We start from the raw sequence: 20,199 nt of genomic DNA on the forward strand, positions 1-20,199 counted from the left end.
TTGGGCAAAACCATGTGCACTGCAGGGGAGGCAGATATAACATGTGCAGAGAGAGTTAGATTTGGGTGGGGTGTGTTCAATCTGCAATCTAAATTGCAGTGTAAAAGTAAAGCAGCCAGTATTTACCCTGCACAGAAATAAAATAACCCACCCAAATCTAACTCTCTCTGCACATGTTATATCTGTCCCTCCCCTGCAGTGCACATGGTTTTGCCCAATTGCTAAAAAATTTCCTGCTGCGATCAACTTGGAATTACCCCCATTGATACACAAGGATAGGTGCTATCTGTTGCATAAAGGTCAAGCCAAATTCCAGCGTTTCATGGTGGGCTGTATGGTATAGTCACACTGTAATGTCAACCAGAGGTCAGAAGGATGTCAAATTGAAGAAAAAGAAAATAATGTATGTGAGGATGTGTGGACTGTACAGAGGGGATGTAATTAGAAATGAACTAAACTCCAAAAAACTAAGCTTTTCAGTGTTTGGACGTGCTGGTTTATACCATCCTCAGATGGCGTAAACCGCTTTATGCCTATGGAGGCTTTTTCGCAGGAGAGGGATCTGGGAAATTCTAATCTCTCTCCCACAGTCTCTGGCTGGCTCCCGATTCTGACACTATGCACATACGCAGTACCAGATTCTCTAGAGGCGTCTGTCACAAAGACTCCTCTAGGAAAGTATCTCGCTATCCCTTCCGAGTTTCACTTAGTACATAGGGCCTAATTCAGACCTGATCGCTCGCTAGGGGTTTTTTGCACTGCTGCGAGCAGATAGTCGCCGCCCATAGGGGAGTGTATTTTTGCTTTGCAAGTGTGCGATCGCATGTGCAGCCGTGCGGTACAAAAAAGTTTTGTGCAGTTTGAGTTGCCCAGAACTTACTCAACTGCTGCGGTCACTTCAGCCTATTCGGGGACAGAATTGACGTCAGTTACCCATCCTGCAAACGCTTAGACACGCCTGCATTTTTCTAAACACTCCCAGAAAACGGTCAGTTGACACCCATAAACGCCTTCTTCCTGTCAATCTTCTTGTGATCGGCTGTGCGAATGGATTCTTCGTAAAAAACCATCATACAGCAACGATCCGCTTTGTACCTGTGCGATGCACCTGCGCATTGCGGTGCATACGCATGCGCGGTTATGACCTGATCGCAGCGCAGCAAAAAAAAACCTAGCGTGTGATCAGGTCTGAATGACCCCCATAGTGGAGATATTTTCAACAAAAATTAAAATATCTTTTGTGATACAGACGGTTAATAATTCTAAAGATTATTAATATATATATAGGCCACATAGATTGAAAAATTGTCCTTCTATGCACTTACATACTTTATATGCGATTTTAAAGACCTTTTCAATTGCAAGCACATTTTGAACTTTTGGGATATATGTTTCAGACCTCAGCATGTGATTATATGTAATCTATTGTTACCCACACCTGATTTGATGTTCTAACAATTCAATTGAAAGAGCTGGGATCTTTAGAGTGTGTTGTAATGAGCATGTCCGTCTTACGGGTTCGAGGAACTACTGAACATTTTGTTGAAATTTCAGGCATCACCGCTGTTATATGCACTTACCCCCTGGATATGGTCAGAGTACGTCTTGCATTTCAAGTGAAGGGAGAACACCGATACAATGGCATCATACATGCTTTCAAAACTATATACACAAAGGTATTTCAATATTTAAATTTATATGTTTTCATGTACATAATTGTAAAATTATTACTAGTTTTATGTACTTCATCCATAAAATGTTGAATTTGTTTTCTTTGCCTGTGGCCCTTCTATCATGCGTATGTCTACTTTGCAGAAATCTGGTAAAAATGTAAAGACATAAAAGGAATTGGGTTAAGGGTGCCGCACAGGACTATGTAGTATAGGAAAGATGACCAATTATTCACTTTTATTTCCGAGAAAACCTGCGAATAGACTATCAGTCTAAAATTTATCACTATCTACCAGTGATGCACAATCTCTTGGGTAGACTCCATAGTGATTGCCAGTGGTGCTCCCATAGGTCAATGGACATAATATAGTAAAAGGGTGAACAGAGAAAGAAACAACCTTTGTTGGGAGCACTCACTCTCGGAAATATTTAACAATTAAAACATAACTTTTAATATATGAAATGTTATTAAGATATAAGAACACTCGGACAGAGTCAATCTGTAAATAATAGATGAATGAATAATTAAAAACTATCTTAATCGTGAACCACAGAGTTAACTGTGTTTGTGAATTTTTTGATGGAATAGTTATCTTTAATTTACGTATCTGCTGGGCACGTGTGCAAATTTAATACAAAGTCAATTTTTTTTAATGGTAATAGAGATGACCTACAACACCTGGTATTCCCTGATGGTCTCCCAATCAAGTACTAACCAGGCCCAACGCTGTATTGCTTCCAATATCAGATGAGATTTGGCATACACAGTGTGGTATGGTAGTAGGTTATGTATAACCATAAGCGTGCGGTGCCACTAATGTGTACAATATAACCAATAATAATACAGGCTCCAATGATCAATATACCGTATATACTCGAGTATAAGTCGACCCGAATATAAGCCGAGGCACCTAATTCTACCACAAAAACCTGGGAAAACTTATTGACTCGAGTATAAGCCTAGGGTGGGAAATGCAGCTCTAGCCGTACACAGCCCTCAGTGCCAGATATGCCCTCATACTGCCAGATATGCCCCCACAGTGCCAGATATGCCCTCATACTGCCAGATATGCCCCACAGTGCCTGATGTGCCAGATATGCCCTCATGCTGCCAAATATGCCCCACAGTGCCCGATATGCCCTCATGCTGCCAAATATGCCCCACAGTGCCAGATGTGCCAGATATGCCCCTCATGCTGCCAGATATGCCCCTCATGCTGCCACATATGCCCCACAGTGCCAGATATGCCCTCATGCTGCCAGATATACCCCACAGTGCCAGATATGCCCCACAGTGACAGATATGCCCCACAGTGCCAGATATGCCCCACAGTGCCAGATATGCCCCACAGTACCAGATATGCCCCACAGTTCCAGATATGCCCTCATGCTGCCAGATATGCCCCTCATGCTGCCACATATGCCCCTCATGCTGCCACATATGCCCCTCATGCTGCCAGATATGCCCCTCATGCTGCCACATATGCCCCTCATGCTGCCATATATGCCCCTCATGCTGCCACATATGCCCCACAGTGCCAGATGTGCCAGATATGCCCTCATGCTGCCAGATATGCCCCTCATGCTGCCAGATATGCCCCACAGTGCCAGATATGCCCCGCATGCTGCCAGATATGCCCCTCATGCTGCCACATATGCCCCCTCCCCCAGTGCCTGTTACTTACCCCTCTGTCGATCCCGCGCTGTCTTCTGAAGGAGGGACACGGAGCGCACAGCGCGCGCCTCTCCTGTGTCCCTCCTGCATCTCCGGCGGCCGTGGCGGGTCTATTAAAGGAAGTGCTGGTTCGTGATCAGAGGTCACGAACGGGTACTTCCTTTAATAGACCCGCCGCTGCCGCCGGAGATGCAGGAGGGACACAGGAGTGGCGCGCGCTGTGCGCTCCGTGTCCCTCCTTCACACTGCACTGCCACTGACTCGAGTATAAGCCGAGGTGGCTTTTTCAGCACAAAAAAGTGCTGAAAAAGTCTGCTTATACTCGAGTATATACGGTAATACCTTTACAGGGTTAATAAAATGACCATCATTTTACCAGTCTGTAACCCAAAAATTGTGGGTATGCATGGGTTTAAATCATCTGGTCAATGCATATTTGAATCCAAAACCCATGTATTTGTTGCATGGAAATGTCTGTGTTGATGGTCAGATTACCCTGTTCAGGGATTCGAGCATAACATATGAGATATACAGTGGTTATCAGGAAATCTTCGATATGAATATGGAACAGCCACTTGGAACAATAGAAGCTGAGACTGTGACAATCTAACCCTTCTGCTGTTCTCCCGCCATGCGAGTATGTTTGGTATAGGACGGGGAATGAGAGAGAGGGGAATGTAAAGAAAAAATCTACTTTGTTGCTCTGTAATAGAACACTAATTAGCAGTTTTCTCGTTAAATCTAACAGCTTCTAAAACAGACAAGTGCTGGTGTTGCCCTTAGCAACCTTCAGATTTTGTCTGTAATTTCTAGAATGCCATAGAGAAGTGATGGCTAGAACCTGGTTTGTTGCTATGGGCAACACCATCCCTTATCTGTTTTAGAAGCTTTAGTAAATCTACACCTAAATATTAACTTGTATGTTAAGATCTTGTATTTCACTCTAAAATACGGAATATTTATGAAATTGTCTGGTAAGATAATACTTAAATACATCTAATCTGTCTATACTATGACCCGTTATTCCTTAATGCTCTTATAGCTTCAATGTTTTATTCACTTTTCTGTCTGTTTGGTTAATGTTTATTGTTGTTTAGTTGCATTTTATAATCTTTGTATATATAATAAAAAACAAAAAAAAGGTTTTTAGTGATGACAGCTTTGCAATATAACTCCCGTGTTTGAATTTGCCATTTGTATACTATTATACGATTGAGGGAGAGATGTACTAAGCAGTGATAAGAGTGGAGAAGTTGCCCATGGCAACCAATCAGCATTGACGTAACATTTATAATTTGCATACTATAAAACTATACAGAGCAGCTGATTGGTTGCCATGGATAACTGGCTCACAGTGCAGATGCGAATGTATGCATTTTTGCGTATATCTGACCTATTCTTAGTCAGACGGAACTTGGCTGGATCTGCCTTTCTGTGAAATGGGGTGTTTCAGGGCAGCAACAATGTGAGCGCACAGAACTGCCCTGTGTTGTGGGTGTTTCGTTGTCTCCATGCGTTTCTGAGTCCCGCACATGGGTAAAAGAAGCCAGTTTTAGGCGAATCTCTTATACCTACTCTGGATCTGGTACAGGTGTCCATAAAAAAGATGAAGGTTTGTGTGAAATCAGTGGGTGACACTGGTTTCCACTTGCAGACACATTAACCCTTCAGATTCTTACATTAGCATGAGGTAGTAACACAGGCATCTGCTGCTTACCACTCTCTTGCATACTACATCATTCACCTATAGGGCTGATTCTGAGTCGCAGGCAAAGCGGCTTTGTGGGCACCTACAGTCACTTTGCCTATGATTCAGAATCGGCCCCTTTAGGTGAATGATGTAGGATGCAAGAGGGTGGTAACGGGGAACACAGAATGGTATTGTTCTCTGCTTCCCGTTACCACTCTTTCCTTACCACTGTTGCGGCAGCATTTCTACTTATATACCCCTTTCACATCTCCAATGCCGACTCCCACCCGGGAATTGGAAACGGGTCCTTCCCGGGTGGGATCCGGCATTGGACCCTAACAGCAAGCTTCAGCAGGCTTCCCGACCCGGCAGTATGCCGTTGCGTTGCCATAGCGGTGGCTCGGCAGCGGCGCTGGGAGATGAGCCCCTCTCTGTGCCGCCTCTCCCTATGTAGTGAATGGGTCCCAGGTCGCATCGACCCAGGAACCCGTTTACACTGCCACTGACCCAGTATTCCACCCGGGAATAACCCTTCTTATAGCCTGGGTTGAATTAACGGGTCAGGCGACCCGGGAATTCTCCATGGCCCCTTTCACATCGCACAGTGGGCCTAATTCAGACCTGATCGCTAGGCTGCGTTTTCTCACAGCCTGCGATCAGATCTGAACTGCGCATGCGTATGCACTGCAATGAGCACGCGCGTCGGACTACAACAACGGGGATCACCGGTCAGCGATGGGTTTGTGCGACGGATCCATTCGCACGGGTGAACGGATCCATTCGCACGGGTGGCAACCGACCGTTTTCAGGGAGTGTCCGGAAAAACTGAGGAGGGACCAGGCATTTGGCGGGAGGTGTTCTGACGTCCGCTCCGGCCCTGATCATCGCAGTGGCTGAGTAAGTCCTGGGCTGAGCAGAAACTGCACAAAATCAGTTTGTGCAGCTCTGCTACACATGCGATTGCACACTTGCACAGCGAAAATACCCTCCTCCTGTAGGCGGCGACTATCTGATCGCAGGGCTGCAAAAATCGCTGCCCAGCGATCAGGTCTGAATTAGGCCCAGTGACCTGTGTCGACCCGGCAATATAGCGAGCCGATGCCGGGTTATTTGTGCGATGTGAAAGGGGTATTAGATATTTACTATTGTGCTATATTTGGGAAAGTTCAAATCGGTTTTGGCCTTGATGCTGTTGATCCTCCTCTTAAAGTGCCCACACGCAGTATGATATTTAAAAAGTGCTGTGTGTACAGACGATAACGATGGTGATGCATGCACCCGCGAGTCGTTCATTGCTTCCTCAGATCCCTAACATGCTGAAAGATCTGAGGAGGTGGTGAATGATGCCGTGCTGTCAAATGCAGCACGGTCTCACTCACCACCCCAACCCAACATGCCATCGCTCATCGTTGCACTTGCCAATGCCGGCAACCTGCGGGGTCCCGTCACTAGTGATGTGTCGTAGGAGTACACATTTCACCAAGTGTGGGCACCCTAACACTCCTGCAATGTAGGTGGATTACATGACCAGGTCATATTATTTTCTGGATGTAAGTGCTTGGGCCCATACAGTTAATCTACACCTCAAAATGTGTTAGATGGCCAAGTTAATGCAATGGTGTGTCCTGCACACTTATTGATTATTAAATAGCCCTTACTGACCGCTCATTGAATTTGCAGTAAGGTGTATGCAGCTTGCCTGCCAGGGTCTGCATATATCAAAAGGCTGATGGGCCATGGAAAGCTGCTTACACGTTCCAGGGAGCTCAAAGGAAATGCCATGTAAAATGTATTCCTTGGTTCTGGGTGACTGTTGTATTCACATCCCCACCTAGTAATAGTCCAACACAAAACAGACTCCTATTGTAATGCCGCTGTTAACCAACATGACAACCTTCAGGACAATGCCCTTTATTGTGCATTATTTGTTTCTTTATTTTAGGAAGGAGGTTTCCGTGGATATTACAGGGGACTTGTGCCCACCATTGTAGGAATGGCTCCTTATGCAGGTATGTTAACCTGGACACTCCTATTTATACATACACACACACACACCTTCCACCTATAAAGGATGTTTTACTTTTGTTTCTATCAGAAAGATGTTCCAGCATTGCGGATATAGTTTTGAACACTATTTTGTATGGTGGGAAGTACTGTGTCTGTAAAGGTGTTTGCAGTGTGTACAGTGATTGGCAAGCTTTGTGACCTGCAGCAAGTATTTATAATCTTGTTTGAATAAACAGGGTTGTTAAGTGGATGATTGTCATGGGGACTGATGTTTGGCTGACTCCATTGCATGCTATAGTCTAGTGAGCAGGGCCTCTCGACCTTCCCACACCATCTATTAACAGAGAATATTATGATTTCAATACACATTGAAGCAGCATATATTTTTAGAATATCCTACATTCCTTATTTGATTAGACTGTATCCTGCTTAATATTATTTTGTTAATTTAACCTGCCACTTTGTTGCTTTCAGTAAACACATTTAAAAAAAAAAAAAAAAAAAAGTTACTCCTTGCTGCAGTATAATTGTGCAAGACATTGTTTCTTCATTTCTTTTTCATCCACTAGGGGTCACTGGAGTACTCTAGGGATATGGATGGTTCCACAGGAACTAGGCACTGAATAATTAAAATTTGAGACTACATCCCCCCTCCATATCCCAGAGTACCTCAGTGTTTTTTCGGTGCTCACCGAGCAACTAGGCCTGTGGAGTTTGTCCACAATTATTGGATTTATTTTTTATTTTTTCAATGTTCCACATCCCTTCCCCCCTTCCAGAAAGGCGAGGGTCCGGGATAGTGGAAGCTGCTGAAGCAGCTGTGGGTGTCGGTCCTCTCTGAAAGCGTTACCTCACTACCACGTGCAGGACTAAAACCTGCAGTAAAGGCTGGACGGAACTTATAGAGAAGCCCCGTCATAGCCCTCACCACAGGGTCCAGGTATTTTGAACGGGGCGGTCAGCTCCCGCTGCCGCCCCGCTGTGTGGGATGCTGTGTGTGTGTGTGTGGCCACCAGCCGCTGCCTTCAGCCGCCCGCCGCCGCTTCCAGCGCCGCTGTTTATGCTGTGTCCCCCGCCGCTCTTAGCCGCGCCGGCCACGTTGATTTATGCATAAGCCGCTCCACGGCTCTATGCAGCGCGCTCCCCGGCCCACGATGCCGCTTCCGGCTCCCTTTCCACCATAGCCCGGCTCCGTGTATAGAGAATGGTACACGGAGCACGGGGGGGGGGGGGGGGGGCACACAGGCTCCATAGCCTAGTGAGTAACTTTGCTGCCACAGTGATGTTCCCTGCACACAGTAATGTCAGGGTCACTGGATAAAATCTCATGTTCAACTCTTGTTGATAAAAGAAAGCATGTTTACTAGAATACAGCAGCGCTGCATATGTATTACAATAGGCTATTAAGTCTTTGTTAAACAGGATACATGTTATATGTGCAGGTTTGAATGCATCATAGTATGTTTATTAAATCTGCTTACATAATTATAAGTCTGCACTTTGTGTTATACTGTGAGCATGAGGCCATATTTAACCATGCTTCCTGTTGTATTTCCAGAATTTCCTGTATTACATCTCGCCTCCATTGAAGGCGCGGGGGTGTTAAGGGGAATTTGGGATCAGGCATATTGCTGGCGTGCACTGCACTTGGCCAGATATATATTTATAGAGACACCTTAGTGCTATTTACTGGGTCGCGCAAGTTGTATTTTTTGTATTGTCTGTCTGCATAATGAGTAAGACACCAGCAAAGGCTAAAAAAGCAGTTTCTCTACCATGTCTGTAACAGTGCATTCATGGATCTACACTCACTTCTCTTACTATTATTTTTATCATAACTGTTTATAATGATATTATCCCAAAGACTGCAAATCTGAATCATGGCTGTGGTCAGCCAAATACTGGCTTTGTTCACTGTTGTAAAGTAAGATGTGTTATACAATTGGTCAGCACATGGTGATTATAAAACAGTATCTGTGGAGCTCTGCAAGCATTGTGAGTTCAGGCTCACCTGCAGCAGCTTTGCTTAATTCACTTAGCCACACCACAATTGGATACGCCCGATCTGGTATCCGGACTCCAGGTCGACAGCACAAAGGTCGACGCCAATTGGTCGACACACCTTAGGTCGACATGGACAAAAGGTCGACGTGGACAAAAGGTCGACAGGAACAAGGTCGACATGGAAAAAGGTCGACATGAGTTTTTCACAATTTTTTTCTTTTTTTGAACCTTTTCATACTTAACGATCCACGTGGACTACGATTGGAACGGTAAAGTGTGCCGAGCGGAGCGAAGGCACCATGCCCGAAGCATGGCGAGCGAACGCGGTGCACTAATTGGGGTTCCCGGTCACTCTACGAAGAAAACGACACCAAAAAAACATAAAAAACTCATGTGGACCTTTTTCCATGTCGACCTTTTTCCATGTCGACCTTGTTCCTGTCGACATTTTGTCCATGTCGACCTAAGGTGTGTCGACCAATTGGCGTCGACCTAAGGTGTGTCGACCTTTGTGCTGTCGACCCTCAGTCCCAGACCCCTCCGATCTCATCTGATCTTGGAAGCTAAGCAGTGTTGGGCCTGGTTAGCCACCTGGGAATACAAGGTGCTGTAGGTATTTTTAAATCTACAGCCACACCACACTGGATACGGGACCCATTAACTAAGCTGCGGTTAAGCAGCAGACATCTCAGGTTTTTAAGCCTGTGAGTGGTCACATTTAGTTTCAGACTTCTAAGAATTATTATACCTCTGAATCAGGATATATCTGGATATATGTATATGGGTATATAATATATATGTGTATGTATGCATATATGAAATATATATATATTTATAAGGTCTGAGTATGTGTGAATATACATTGTTGTATATGTATGTATGTGTGTGTGTATATATATATATATATATATATATATGTTGACATTAAAAATCTATTTTGCAATAAGCAAGACTACAGTGGCGCAGTTGGTCGGCACACAGTGCTTATTAAACAGTATCTGTTGAGCACTGCAAACATTGTGAGTTCAGGCCTCACCTCCCCAGATCCCCAGTGGCCTAATGGATAGGACACTGCCCTCCTAAACCAGGGATTGTGGGGTCAGGTACCATCTGGATTGCAAGTCACTACAGCAACCATTTCATCACCAGAGTTGATGTTTAAACAGCAGCTTTGCTTATTAATTTTACAGGTGGCTCTGTAGCCAAGTGGTTAGGCTTCCCGCCCACAGTGAACATTGTGATTGCATGGACACTGGTTCAGATCCTGGTTTAACAGGTGTAATATAAAAAAATAAAAAAAATAAAAAATAAATAAAAACATGGTAGGACACCATTTTTAACGTTACTTCCTGGTTCTTTGCCAGAGGTTGCTGCCCTACAACACTCAGCCTCTGGGGGAGCGAGGGGGTTTACCAAAGAAGGTTGGTGATTCCGCACCAGTATTACACAATTACATGTGTTTACATAAACCAGTATACATCTATACAGAGATAATCTCTTTATTGCCGTCTGGTGGTGCACCCAGAGTCAGAAAAAAGCTAGAGCAAACATAGAATAAAGAAGACTCTTGTTTGGGTGCACTCTTGTTAATGTGTATTTGTCGTTATTATTAAAACATAACGTTTATTATGCCTTATTAAAATATAGTCGGTATCCACTCATTCTCCCCATGGAATTAATCACAAGAAGGAGAAACCCACAAATGTATTTGTTGGGGAAAAAGGGTAACAAACGGGGTTGGTATGTCCTGGTTTGGTCTATCCCAATATAGACTGGCATGGAGGTGTAGATATAATCACCGTACACCTGTTCTCATGCCATACCAGTACAAGCAATGCTTGTGTTAATGGGACCAAAATTGGTCATGCACAAATAGGTATCAATTACACCGGGAGTGTTTATAACATATATACTACCTCATCCTATCCTCAGCACACAAACCCTAATGGGTGTGCCTGATATTGTTGGAATTGATAAATTTATTGATTCCTAATTAATTCTCGCCTTGAGAAAATCACCATACATCTGTTCTCATACCGTATCAGTACAGACAATGCTTGTATTAATGAGACCAAAGTTAATCATGTAAAAATAGGTATCAATAGCACAGAGAGTGTTTAGAGTAGGGGTGGGCAACAGGCGGCCCGCGGGCCGGATGCGGCCCGCGGACCGATCGTGCCTGGCCCGCTGTGCCCCATTAGAGTGCAATGACAAGCGGCCCGACAGGCCGCTTGTCATTGCACTGCTCTCAGACTAAGCGCCGCTGAGGAAATCCCGGTCACGTCACAGGGTCAGCTGACCGGGATTTCCTCTGTTACCAATCGCGCTGGGCGCAGAGCCGGATTAAGGGGGGAGCCCGGGGGGGGGGGGGGGGGGAAGTACCCCAGGCCCCCCCTTCCTAAAAGGGCACCCTGCGCCCGCACACAGATCAGACCTCCGATCTGCGGCGCTGCGCTCCCCATGGGTTGCCCTGACAACCTAATTACAGCCGCGGCACCGCATAGAAGTGAAGGACAGCTGCAACGGCTCAGCTGTCCAATGGAGAGTAAACGTGCAGCCTACGGCTCAGTCATTTACTGGGCATGCAGGCTGCAGTGCAAAAAAAAGCGTGGAACGTGGAGCCAGCGGAGGGTGCATGAGTGGAGGGACGAGCTCTCACTCTCGCTCTCCTGTCACTTACGGATGGCAATCCCTAGTGTCACTTGTAGCCTGCCAGCAGCAGAGACAAAAGTAAGCTGGCTGTATTTTTTTTTTCTTAGTTTTTTTTTATAATGCTGCTATTTATTAAATTGGAATATTTGGCTCTGTATCGTGTTGGCTTGGTGTGTATACGTAATGTGTGTTTGTGTGTACTATATATATATATATATATATATATATATATATATATATATGTGTGTGAGTATTTGTAAACATATACTGTGTATATATATATATATATATGTGTGTGTGTGTGTGTGTGTGTGTGTGTGTGTGTGTATATATATATATATATATATATATATACTGGACACGGGCAGCACAACCGTTGACTAGAAGTAAAGTCCCCTCCGGAGGGCACCGGGATCCCAATAATAGACCTCCTTCAGGGAACCATAAGTACGCTGTCTGCTGTAATGTGTAAAAAGGGGGACGATCTCTGCCGTAATGTGTAAAAAGGGGACGCAGTCTGCCGTAATGTGTAAAAAGGGGGACAATGTCTGCCGTAATGTGTAAAAACGGGGGCGCTGTCTGCTGTAATGTGTAAAAAGGGGGACGATGTCTGCTGTAATGTGTAAAAAGGGGACGCTATCTGCCGTAATGTGTAAAAAGGGGACTCTTTTTGAGTATTTTGTGTGTGGCCCTCGAATATTCGCTGGAAGTGTTAAGCGGCCCCCCAGCTGAAATAATTGCCCACCCCTGTTCTAAGCAGACCTTATCCAGATGGATAAAACTGACCATACGTCAGGCTTACCTTCATGCTAGGTTACAGCCGCCTACATCAGTAACAGCTCATTCCACACGTTCTCCGGGAATGTCATGGGCAGCTGGTCGTGGAGTTCTACGACACAGCTTTGCAATGCGACTACATGGTCTTCAGTGCACATGTTTGTGCGCTTTTACAAGTTTGATACTTTTGCGGCATCAGCATCTAGCTTTGGCCGTCTAGTGTTACAGGTGCCAAACAGCTCTCCCGCCCACGGGGGGAAACTTTGGTACGTCCCTAGAGTACTCCAGTGACCCCTAGTGGATGAAAAAGAAAATAGGATTTTGGTACTTACCAGGTAAATCCTTTTCTTTGAATCCATAGGGGGCACTGGACGCCCACCCAGAGCAGTTTTACCTGGCTTGTGGTAAGTTTAGGGGATCTTATGGTAACACACTCTCACCGACTGGTTCAAATTAGCAAGTTTATAGGGTTGGTGTCAACTGATAGTTGTCAGTAACGTTATGTGTCAACTTTATTGTTGTCCGTTTGTTATATGTAATTCTCCATTAACCTCTATAGCTCCTGTTCGGCTCAGTAAAAAAACACTGAGGTACTCTGGGATATGGAGGGGGGATGTAGTCTCAAATTTTAATTATTCAGTGCCTAGTTCCTGTGGAACCGTCCATATCCCTAGAGTACTCCAGTGCCCCCTATGGATTCAAAGAAAAGGATTTACCTGGTAAGTACCAAAATCCTATTTTTTGTTGTATTGTTAGTGTGGGTGAATTGTTCTCCCTTGTTGCAGGGTGGAGTGTAGTGTCAGTTTATGAATATACAGTATAACTAATTATGAATTAACCGACTGCATTCTTATTTGACATTCCCAAAGTAGTAGTAGTTCCCAAAGCAATTCCTACTCCTTTCTAACAAGACATGGCCGAACAGTAGACCTGGCAGTCATTTCATTTAATTATCCTGAATTTAGGAGCTGTAAGAGCTAAAACAAAGGGTAATGTGTAGAAAGCGGACATCAATAACTTTTCCGATCAATGGAATTAAAGCACAATATTTGTGTTGTCTATACTGCACTTTGACAGGAGTTATGTTACTGTCACACAGGATTTTCATTTTTTACCTTTGAAACCTTGAAGACTACTGGACTCCAGCATGCTCCAGAGCTACTTGGGAAACCAAGCTCGGACAATCCAGACGTTTTGGTACTGAAGACGCCGGCTAGCTTGTTATGTGGTGGCATTGCAGGAGCAATTGCCCAGACTATCTCGTAAGTTCTATTCCTTTGTTGTTCCTGAAGGAGAGCTTCACAGAACACCGTCATAGGAAAGGCTGGCTAGTTTCCAGACCAGGGAGTACATTTACTAAAGCTGCTAAAAATGAAAAGTGGTAGTGTTGCCCATAGCAACGAATCAGATTCTAGCTGTCATTACTATATTGCATTCTAGAAAATGACAGAATTTGATTGCTAACACCACCACTTGTCATTTTTAGAAGTTTTAGTAAATCTACCCCAAGGTTTCATTTTGTGGAGACTAAAGCTAGATCTGGTCTTTTGGAATAGAATACTAATACGTGACTTACAGTAGTTTAAACAGGTTTCCTCTTCAGTTATGTTACCCCACGGCAAATATGTCGAAGAAGGTTTTGGTGTTTTTGTTGATGTTGTAAACACTGCTAAAATTAATGTGCCCTTGCCAGAGATCTGTGATACAACCTGTGGATAAATGAGTGGGTACGCTGAGCAGAAAAGCTCAGAATCATATTATAAATAGAAAATAATACAAATAAGCACATTTTGCATGCAGCATCAGACCGCACCATGGAAAGCAGGAATATAAGCCATATTTGATTGGACAGGTGTCATACCCTGCAGGCAAGAGGGTGGGGAGGAAATGAGGTCACATTTACTGTAGAAACTCCCTTTAATCAAATTGCTTCATGTTCAGGAATGCAATATATTAGTTCAGACCCCTCCACACCTTCCTCTCAACAATCTAATACATCCCAAACCCCCTCTCCCACATAATATGGCAGCAAGTGCCCCCTCTCCCAACAGTAGTAACCACACCCCCTTCTCCAACCATTTAGTAGATACAGTATGCTGCCCCCCCACTCCCCCCAGAGATTAGCAGTCAGACACCCCCATTATAAATCTGTGATACAGCCACATCCTTCCAACACTGCTGCACACCACTCACAATACCAGTGCAGACACATCATGTTCCTTATAGCCAGCGGCCACTTATACCCTCTGCGAGGACATAACAGCACCAGCAGGTAACACGGAGATGTCAGCTCCTCATACAACTGTAAACTTTCTCCATGCAACCCATGGCTGCTGAATACTTGTCCGTGTCTTCGGTTGCCTCCATGCCCCTAGCTCCAATTACCAAAATGCTTATTTTAGGCATGATATTTGCCCATTTAAAACCTTCACATGCAAGTGAAAAGGCCCATAAGAGTCAATGTTCCTGTTAGCAGTCCATGGAACAATAAGCTTAGGGCTGATTCAGTGTTCCAAGCTGGTCATACACTTTTGTCACCACATTGTGTGCATAGAACTAAATGCGTATATTCACCAGTATAACAAGTTGCGTACATCTGTGACCTCATTGCTCCTATGAATCTGCTTTCAAATAGCCATAATCCTCATCAGCCTGGCTTCTACCAGCAACGTACCTGCTGCAAGAGATGTGAAAACAGATGGATCGCTACTTATGCAGTGCTCAGTATAGCCCATAGTGGCATCTACATTCCCTCAACACCATCTCACTACACTTATCCCAGTTACATCCATTCAGCCGCATGCAGGGATGCGACTCAGGGGTGACGGTCATTAGGTCGACCACGTTTGGTCGACATGCATTAAGTCGACATGATCACTAGGTCGACATGTACTAGGGCTACATTGAAAAAAGGTCGACATGAGTTATACACAATTTTTTTACTTTTTTGACCTTTTTCATACTTAACGATCCATGTGGACTACAATCGGGAACGGTAACCTGTGCAGCGCAGCGGTAGCAGAGCGAGGCACTTTGCCCGAAGCATGGCAAGCGAACACAGTGCACTAATTGGGGTTTACAAAGAAAACGACACCAAAAAAAGTATTAAAAAAAAAAAAGCCTAATGTCGACCTTTTTTCATGTTGACCTGGCATATGCCGACCTAGTGATCATGAACCACACCTGCGACTCAGATGAGTTTAACTTTGAATTGCCCATATATGCATGCTCTTGGATCGGATATATGTGCAGTGCTAAAAATTGCAGTATCCATCTGTATAACAGACGTGGGTGCAACTGTGCATCAGACCCTAAATGTCTATGGATGCGGCAAGCGTAACTTGTCCTACTAATTTAACTCTTTTCTCTGTAGTTATCCTCTAGATGTAACACGCCGTCGGATGCAGTTGGCAGCCATACTACCAGATTCTGACAAGTGCCGGTAAATAGGATGAATTGTTATAGAAAATGATCCAGATAAATTTGTTGTGTATATCATTGAATACATAGAGACAAACACAAATATGAACACGCTGTAAGTAGGGGAAATGCATATTCCTACATAAAGGGGATAGTCACCAAATGGCAGAAGCCTAATATTATGCGTAATTGCCTGAGAAGTGGAGTGTGTCTGGTTGAAGAAGGCATCCCAATGCAGGATGTGAGCCAATCATGTGTCGCATATAATTCTGTGTTGCCCTGGAATAGGTATGCCTCTCAGATGCTGAAACAGAGTCTAATATGTTGGTGTCCACTTCTCATTGCTTCATACCAGGTACAGACTATTTCTAGGTGACTGTCATGAGTGTGGATTGGCTTCTGGAAACCATTATTTTCCACAAAGCTTTTTAAGCATACAGTGCATATGTTCATAAATATACTACATTATAGTTTTGTTTTTACAAGTCCAGTAATAACACTGTGTAGATCAGATGTCACAATATCCTTTTCACCATGTATGTATAGCATTACCACAGAACCCTTACTTCCGTTATTCCAGCCCTGTTAATTGGGGTGTTTTGACAGATTATTCAAGATTGGCTAATTTACTACCTACATGACCAGGGCCCAAGGTTCCAGAAGCAGCTCCTGAATCCTTACTGCCCCACTCGCTTACTGCGATCTGTAGATGAAGTACTTTTAGCAGTACCTAGAATCTCCCAGAATTCATCTGGGGGTTGAGCTTGTAGCTATGCGGCTCCAACTCTATGGATCATGCTTCTCTGCACAGTTTGAGAGTTCTCCACTCTAGAATCCTTCAAAAACAGACTCAACTTTCCTGTCTACTCTGCATTTCACTAATGTCCCTTTAGTATCTTTATGCTCTCTGTATTTTATGAAAAGCTTTCTGTACTGTATTATGTTCATTCCGTCTGTTAAGCACCTTGAGTCCTATTGGAGAAAGAGCGCTATATAAATAAAATTATTATTATTATTATTATTACTATTAGTACTATTATTAAAATCAAAAATTTCTTTATTCTTTTCTTTTTTTCATAGGACAATGCTTCAAACCCTAAAATATGTCTGCAGAGAGCATGGTATAAGGAGAGGACTGTATCGAGGCTTATCTCTCAACTACATCCGCTGCATTCCCTCTCAGGCTGTGGCCTTTACTACCTATGAGTTTATGCGACAAGTTTTGCACTTAAACTAGTGTTTTTCAACTCTACTGTAACATGATTATAGCACATGTAGCATTGTACAGTGTAAGGATATTGTTATATAAGAGATAGAGATATTTTTCAGAATGGCTTCCCTGGTTTAGCTACAACTTGGGATATGACTGATTTTAGAACAAAACTAAATTAAACAAAGTTGGTCTATGCAGGATCATTGTAGCAAAATTATAAAGTAAATTACTATTGTTTTTTGTAAAACACAAACTTTTTTTAGAGTGATTTTATAAAGATGTCTAATATCTTAAATTAATAATTCTAATCTTAAATTAATAATTCTAGCTATAACAGTAGAGTTTTGTTTTTCAAATGATATAAAAATAGAACATTTTTGTCTTCAGTAATTATGAGTTTTAGTGTAATTGTTGCAATACACAATTCTTGCACCAGTGCCTCCACTACTGATGCCATTTGTTTATAGTTGGTCATATATTTCAAGATCATTTTTTTTATGATTTTTACAACAACTGTATGTTAAATACACCAAGTCAGGATTTGTAATGCAAAGGGCGTGGGATAATACCCACATCTTCCTTTAAATGTGGACTTATACCAGTTCACTTATAGTCATGGTGTCACATACCATCTAGTGGTTACATTTTGCTGGCATGTTAAAGGATCAGATTTAAACTTTGACCTTTCACATTCCCGGTTTGTACACTTAGTGTGTGTGTGTGGTGTACGGAGCGGTCTCATACTAACGTCATTAACCACCATTATTAGTGTGTGTTCACTTTGGTGCTGTCATATGCAGCTGAAACTCAGGTCTTTGTACGTGTTGGGTTCATGTGACCGGCAGTTGGGAGACCACTGGTCACCATGCCGACGGTGGGATCCCGGCTTTTAGATGGATGAGGGAAATATAGCGCAAGAAAGTCCCTTGCACCCTCTTGCTGTGTTCACCACGCAGTGGGTTTGGTGGCTCACTGCGCTATTCCCTTCCCCCTCTGTGGGTGTCGTAAATAGTCTCTATTGTTCGACATGTCGTCCTTCGGGCTGTTCACTATGTGGGATCCTGGCGTCGGTATAGTGACCCGACCGCTGGTTACATAACCACATCCCCTTTGTACCCCTTCCTATCTGACATCCCCTCAGTTATGTCCTATTATTCTGTAGTTTGAATGAACAGTGAGCAGTAGTATTAAGCTGACTACATTAGTGTTGTTTTAAGCAGTATTTCCAGAGAACAAATGACCCGTAGGAACAAGTATCTCTAGTACTATAGTATTTATATTGTAAGCAGGTAATGGGCCACACCAGAAACATGTCATTTTATTCTGTTACTCGAGTCATTATCTGATTTGAATGCATTCTGTTTCATTAGCTCTCTCCTCAGCAATACAACACTGTACTATCTGCACCTACTGCTGCCACATTTACTGTCAAATCAACAGACAGCTGAGATGAAAAGCAGTATTTTCTCTGTGATAAACCACCTGACCTCTCACGCATTTTTCGGGAACGCTGCACAGCTCCGCCCACTACCTGCCCCCAAATTGCTGCAGCCTGTTAATCAGACTTCGGGTCAGGGGGCACAGCCTGTAACGACACAGGAGAATGGTCCTGTGCAGGCACCCCACTATGGGAGATGTAAACAAACCATTAAGCCTTATGTACTTAATGAGCATAACTATAGCACTCCTTTTATACTATACTTTGTGCCAGTGAGGCCAAAAGTTTCTTATTGAGACACTGTGCAAAATTATTACATTAGGGTCAGTTATGTGGTGCTCAGGGTTGTGATTCCATTTGTCACATATTTTATGATTGGGAGCCGCCAGCATTGGCTTTTCAAGCACTTGAACCATCAATAATCTGATGTGGTCATAGACCACCAACCAGTGGCACCCCTGCAAGTGCCCCCAGGGGGCTACGGGCACCCTGTTTTGGAACCACTGCTTTATGCTATACTTGCTTTTTTCTTTTTAGATCTTTTTTCAAGACTTAATGTTGAAATGTATGTGAAATGTGTGTATACAGCTCCATTCCCTCAGGTTATAGTTTTTGACTGTAAACGGTACATGCTTTTGCCATGCTTCAAGAACATTCTGTATACTTGATTTAATGCTTTTGTGTACAAGGCCTGATGGGGCATTTTGAAGATACCATATATTCTTTGTACTGCTCAACTAAAATGCATTTCCACTATTCCAGGAAGTATGTGTGATTATCACGACTTTCAATCAAGACCATATTCATAATTAAACTTTAGTGTAGCTGTCATTCAGTATTCGTTTGTTTTACACTATTTTAATAGATACATCATTATATGTAAAACCAGCAAAACTGTTTAATCTAGCAGTAGAGGCAATCCGCAACGTCTCTCCTATTGTGTATATAGTCTTACCTGTGAACAAATCTCCTGTACTTTTTGCTTTTTTGTTTTTATATCAGATTGGCGCCGAATATTAATTATGTGACGCTGTGACACTGAATACCATGATTGCTACTATTTTGTCCACATCTGTAGAAGACATTGTTTTTAAAATCATGTCACTGTTACTGCACTGTTCCATTCTTACAACATTAAATTTGAATCAAATTCTAATCTGTGTCTATTTCATTTGCTATTAGGAAGATTGTGAGGAAATGAGGTCTGTGACAATTAATATAGCTATGCCTCATTTCCTGTGTCAAATATGTACTTTTTATACCCATATCCATATACATCCAATTCATCTTTTTGTTCATTCTCCATAACATGTCCATTGCTGCTTACCCAATACTGGGGCTAATTCCAAGTTGATCGCAGCAAGAAATTTTTTAGCAGTTGGGCAAAACCATGTGCACTGCAGGTGTGGCAGATATAACATTTGCAGAGAGAGAGAGATTTGGGTGGGTTATTTTATTTCTGTGCAGGGTAAATACTGGCTGCTTTATTTGTACACTGCAAATTAGATTGCAGATTGAACACACCACACCCAAATCTAACTCTCTCTGCACATGTTATATCTGCCTCCCCTGCAGTGCACATGGTTTTGCCCAATTGCTAACAGAATTCCTGCTGCGATCAACTTGGAATTACCCCCACTGTGTTTAAATCA

General features: G+C 43.3%; 1 protein-coding gene and 1 pseudogene across 9 annotated transcripts in view; one reads left to right on the forward strand and one right to left on the reverse strand.

Moving 5' to 3' along the window:
• SLC25A16 (solute carrier family 25 member 16) overlaps window positions 1-19,703 on the forward strand; it is a 175,010-nt gene extending 155,307 nt beyond the window's left edge. For all 9 annotated transcript variants that reach the window (XM_063961597.1, XM_063961596.1, XM_063961590.1 and 6 more), the window contains 5 exons: window positions 1,555-1,676; window positions 6,979-7,045; window positions 13,576-13,738; window positions 15,850-15,918; window positions 16,977-19,703. In XM_063961597.1, the coding sequence (XP_063817667.1) occupies window positions 1,555-1,676; window positions 6,979-7,045; window positions 13,576-13,738; window positions 15,850-15,918; window positions 16,977-17,133 (578 nt within the window). In that variant the 3' untranslated portion in view covers window positions 17,134-19,703. The remainder of the gene's footprint in view (window positions 1-1,554; window positions 1,677-6,978; window positions 7,046-13,575; window positions 13,739-15,849; window positions 15,919-16,976) is intronic.
• LOC134897593 (5S ribosomal RNA) lies at window positions 2,339-2,457 on the reverse strand (annotated as a pseudogene).
• Window positions 19,704-20,199: the final 496 nt, after the last annotated feature.

This window comes from Pseudophryne corroboree, chromosome 3 (assembly GCF_028390025.1).
Source record: "Pseudophryne corroboree isolate aPseCor3 chromosome 3, aPseCor3.hap2, whole genome shotgun sequence".
Taxonomy (NCBI): Eukaryota; Metazoa; Chordata; class Amphibia; order Anura; family Myobatrachidae; genus Pseudophryne; species Pseudophryne corroboree.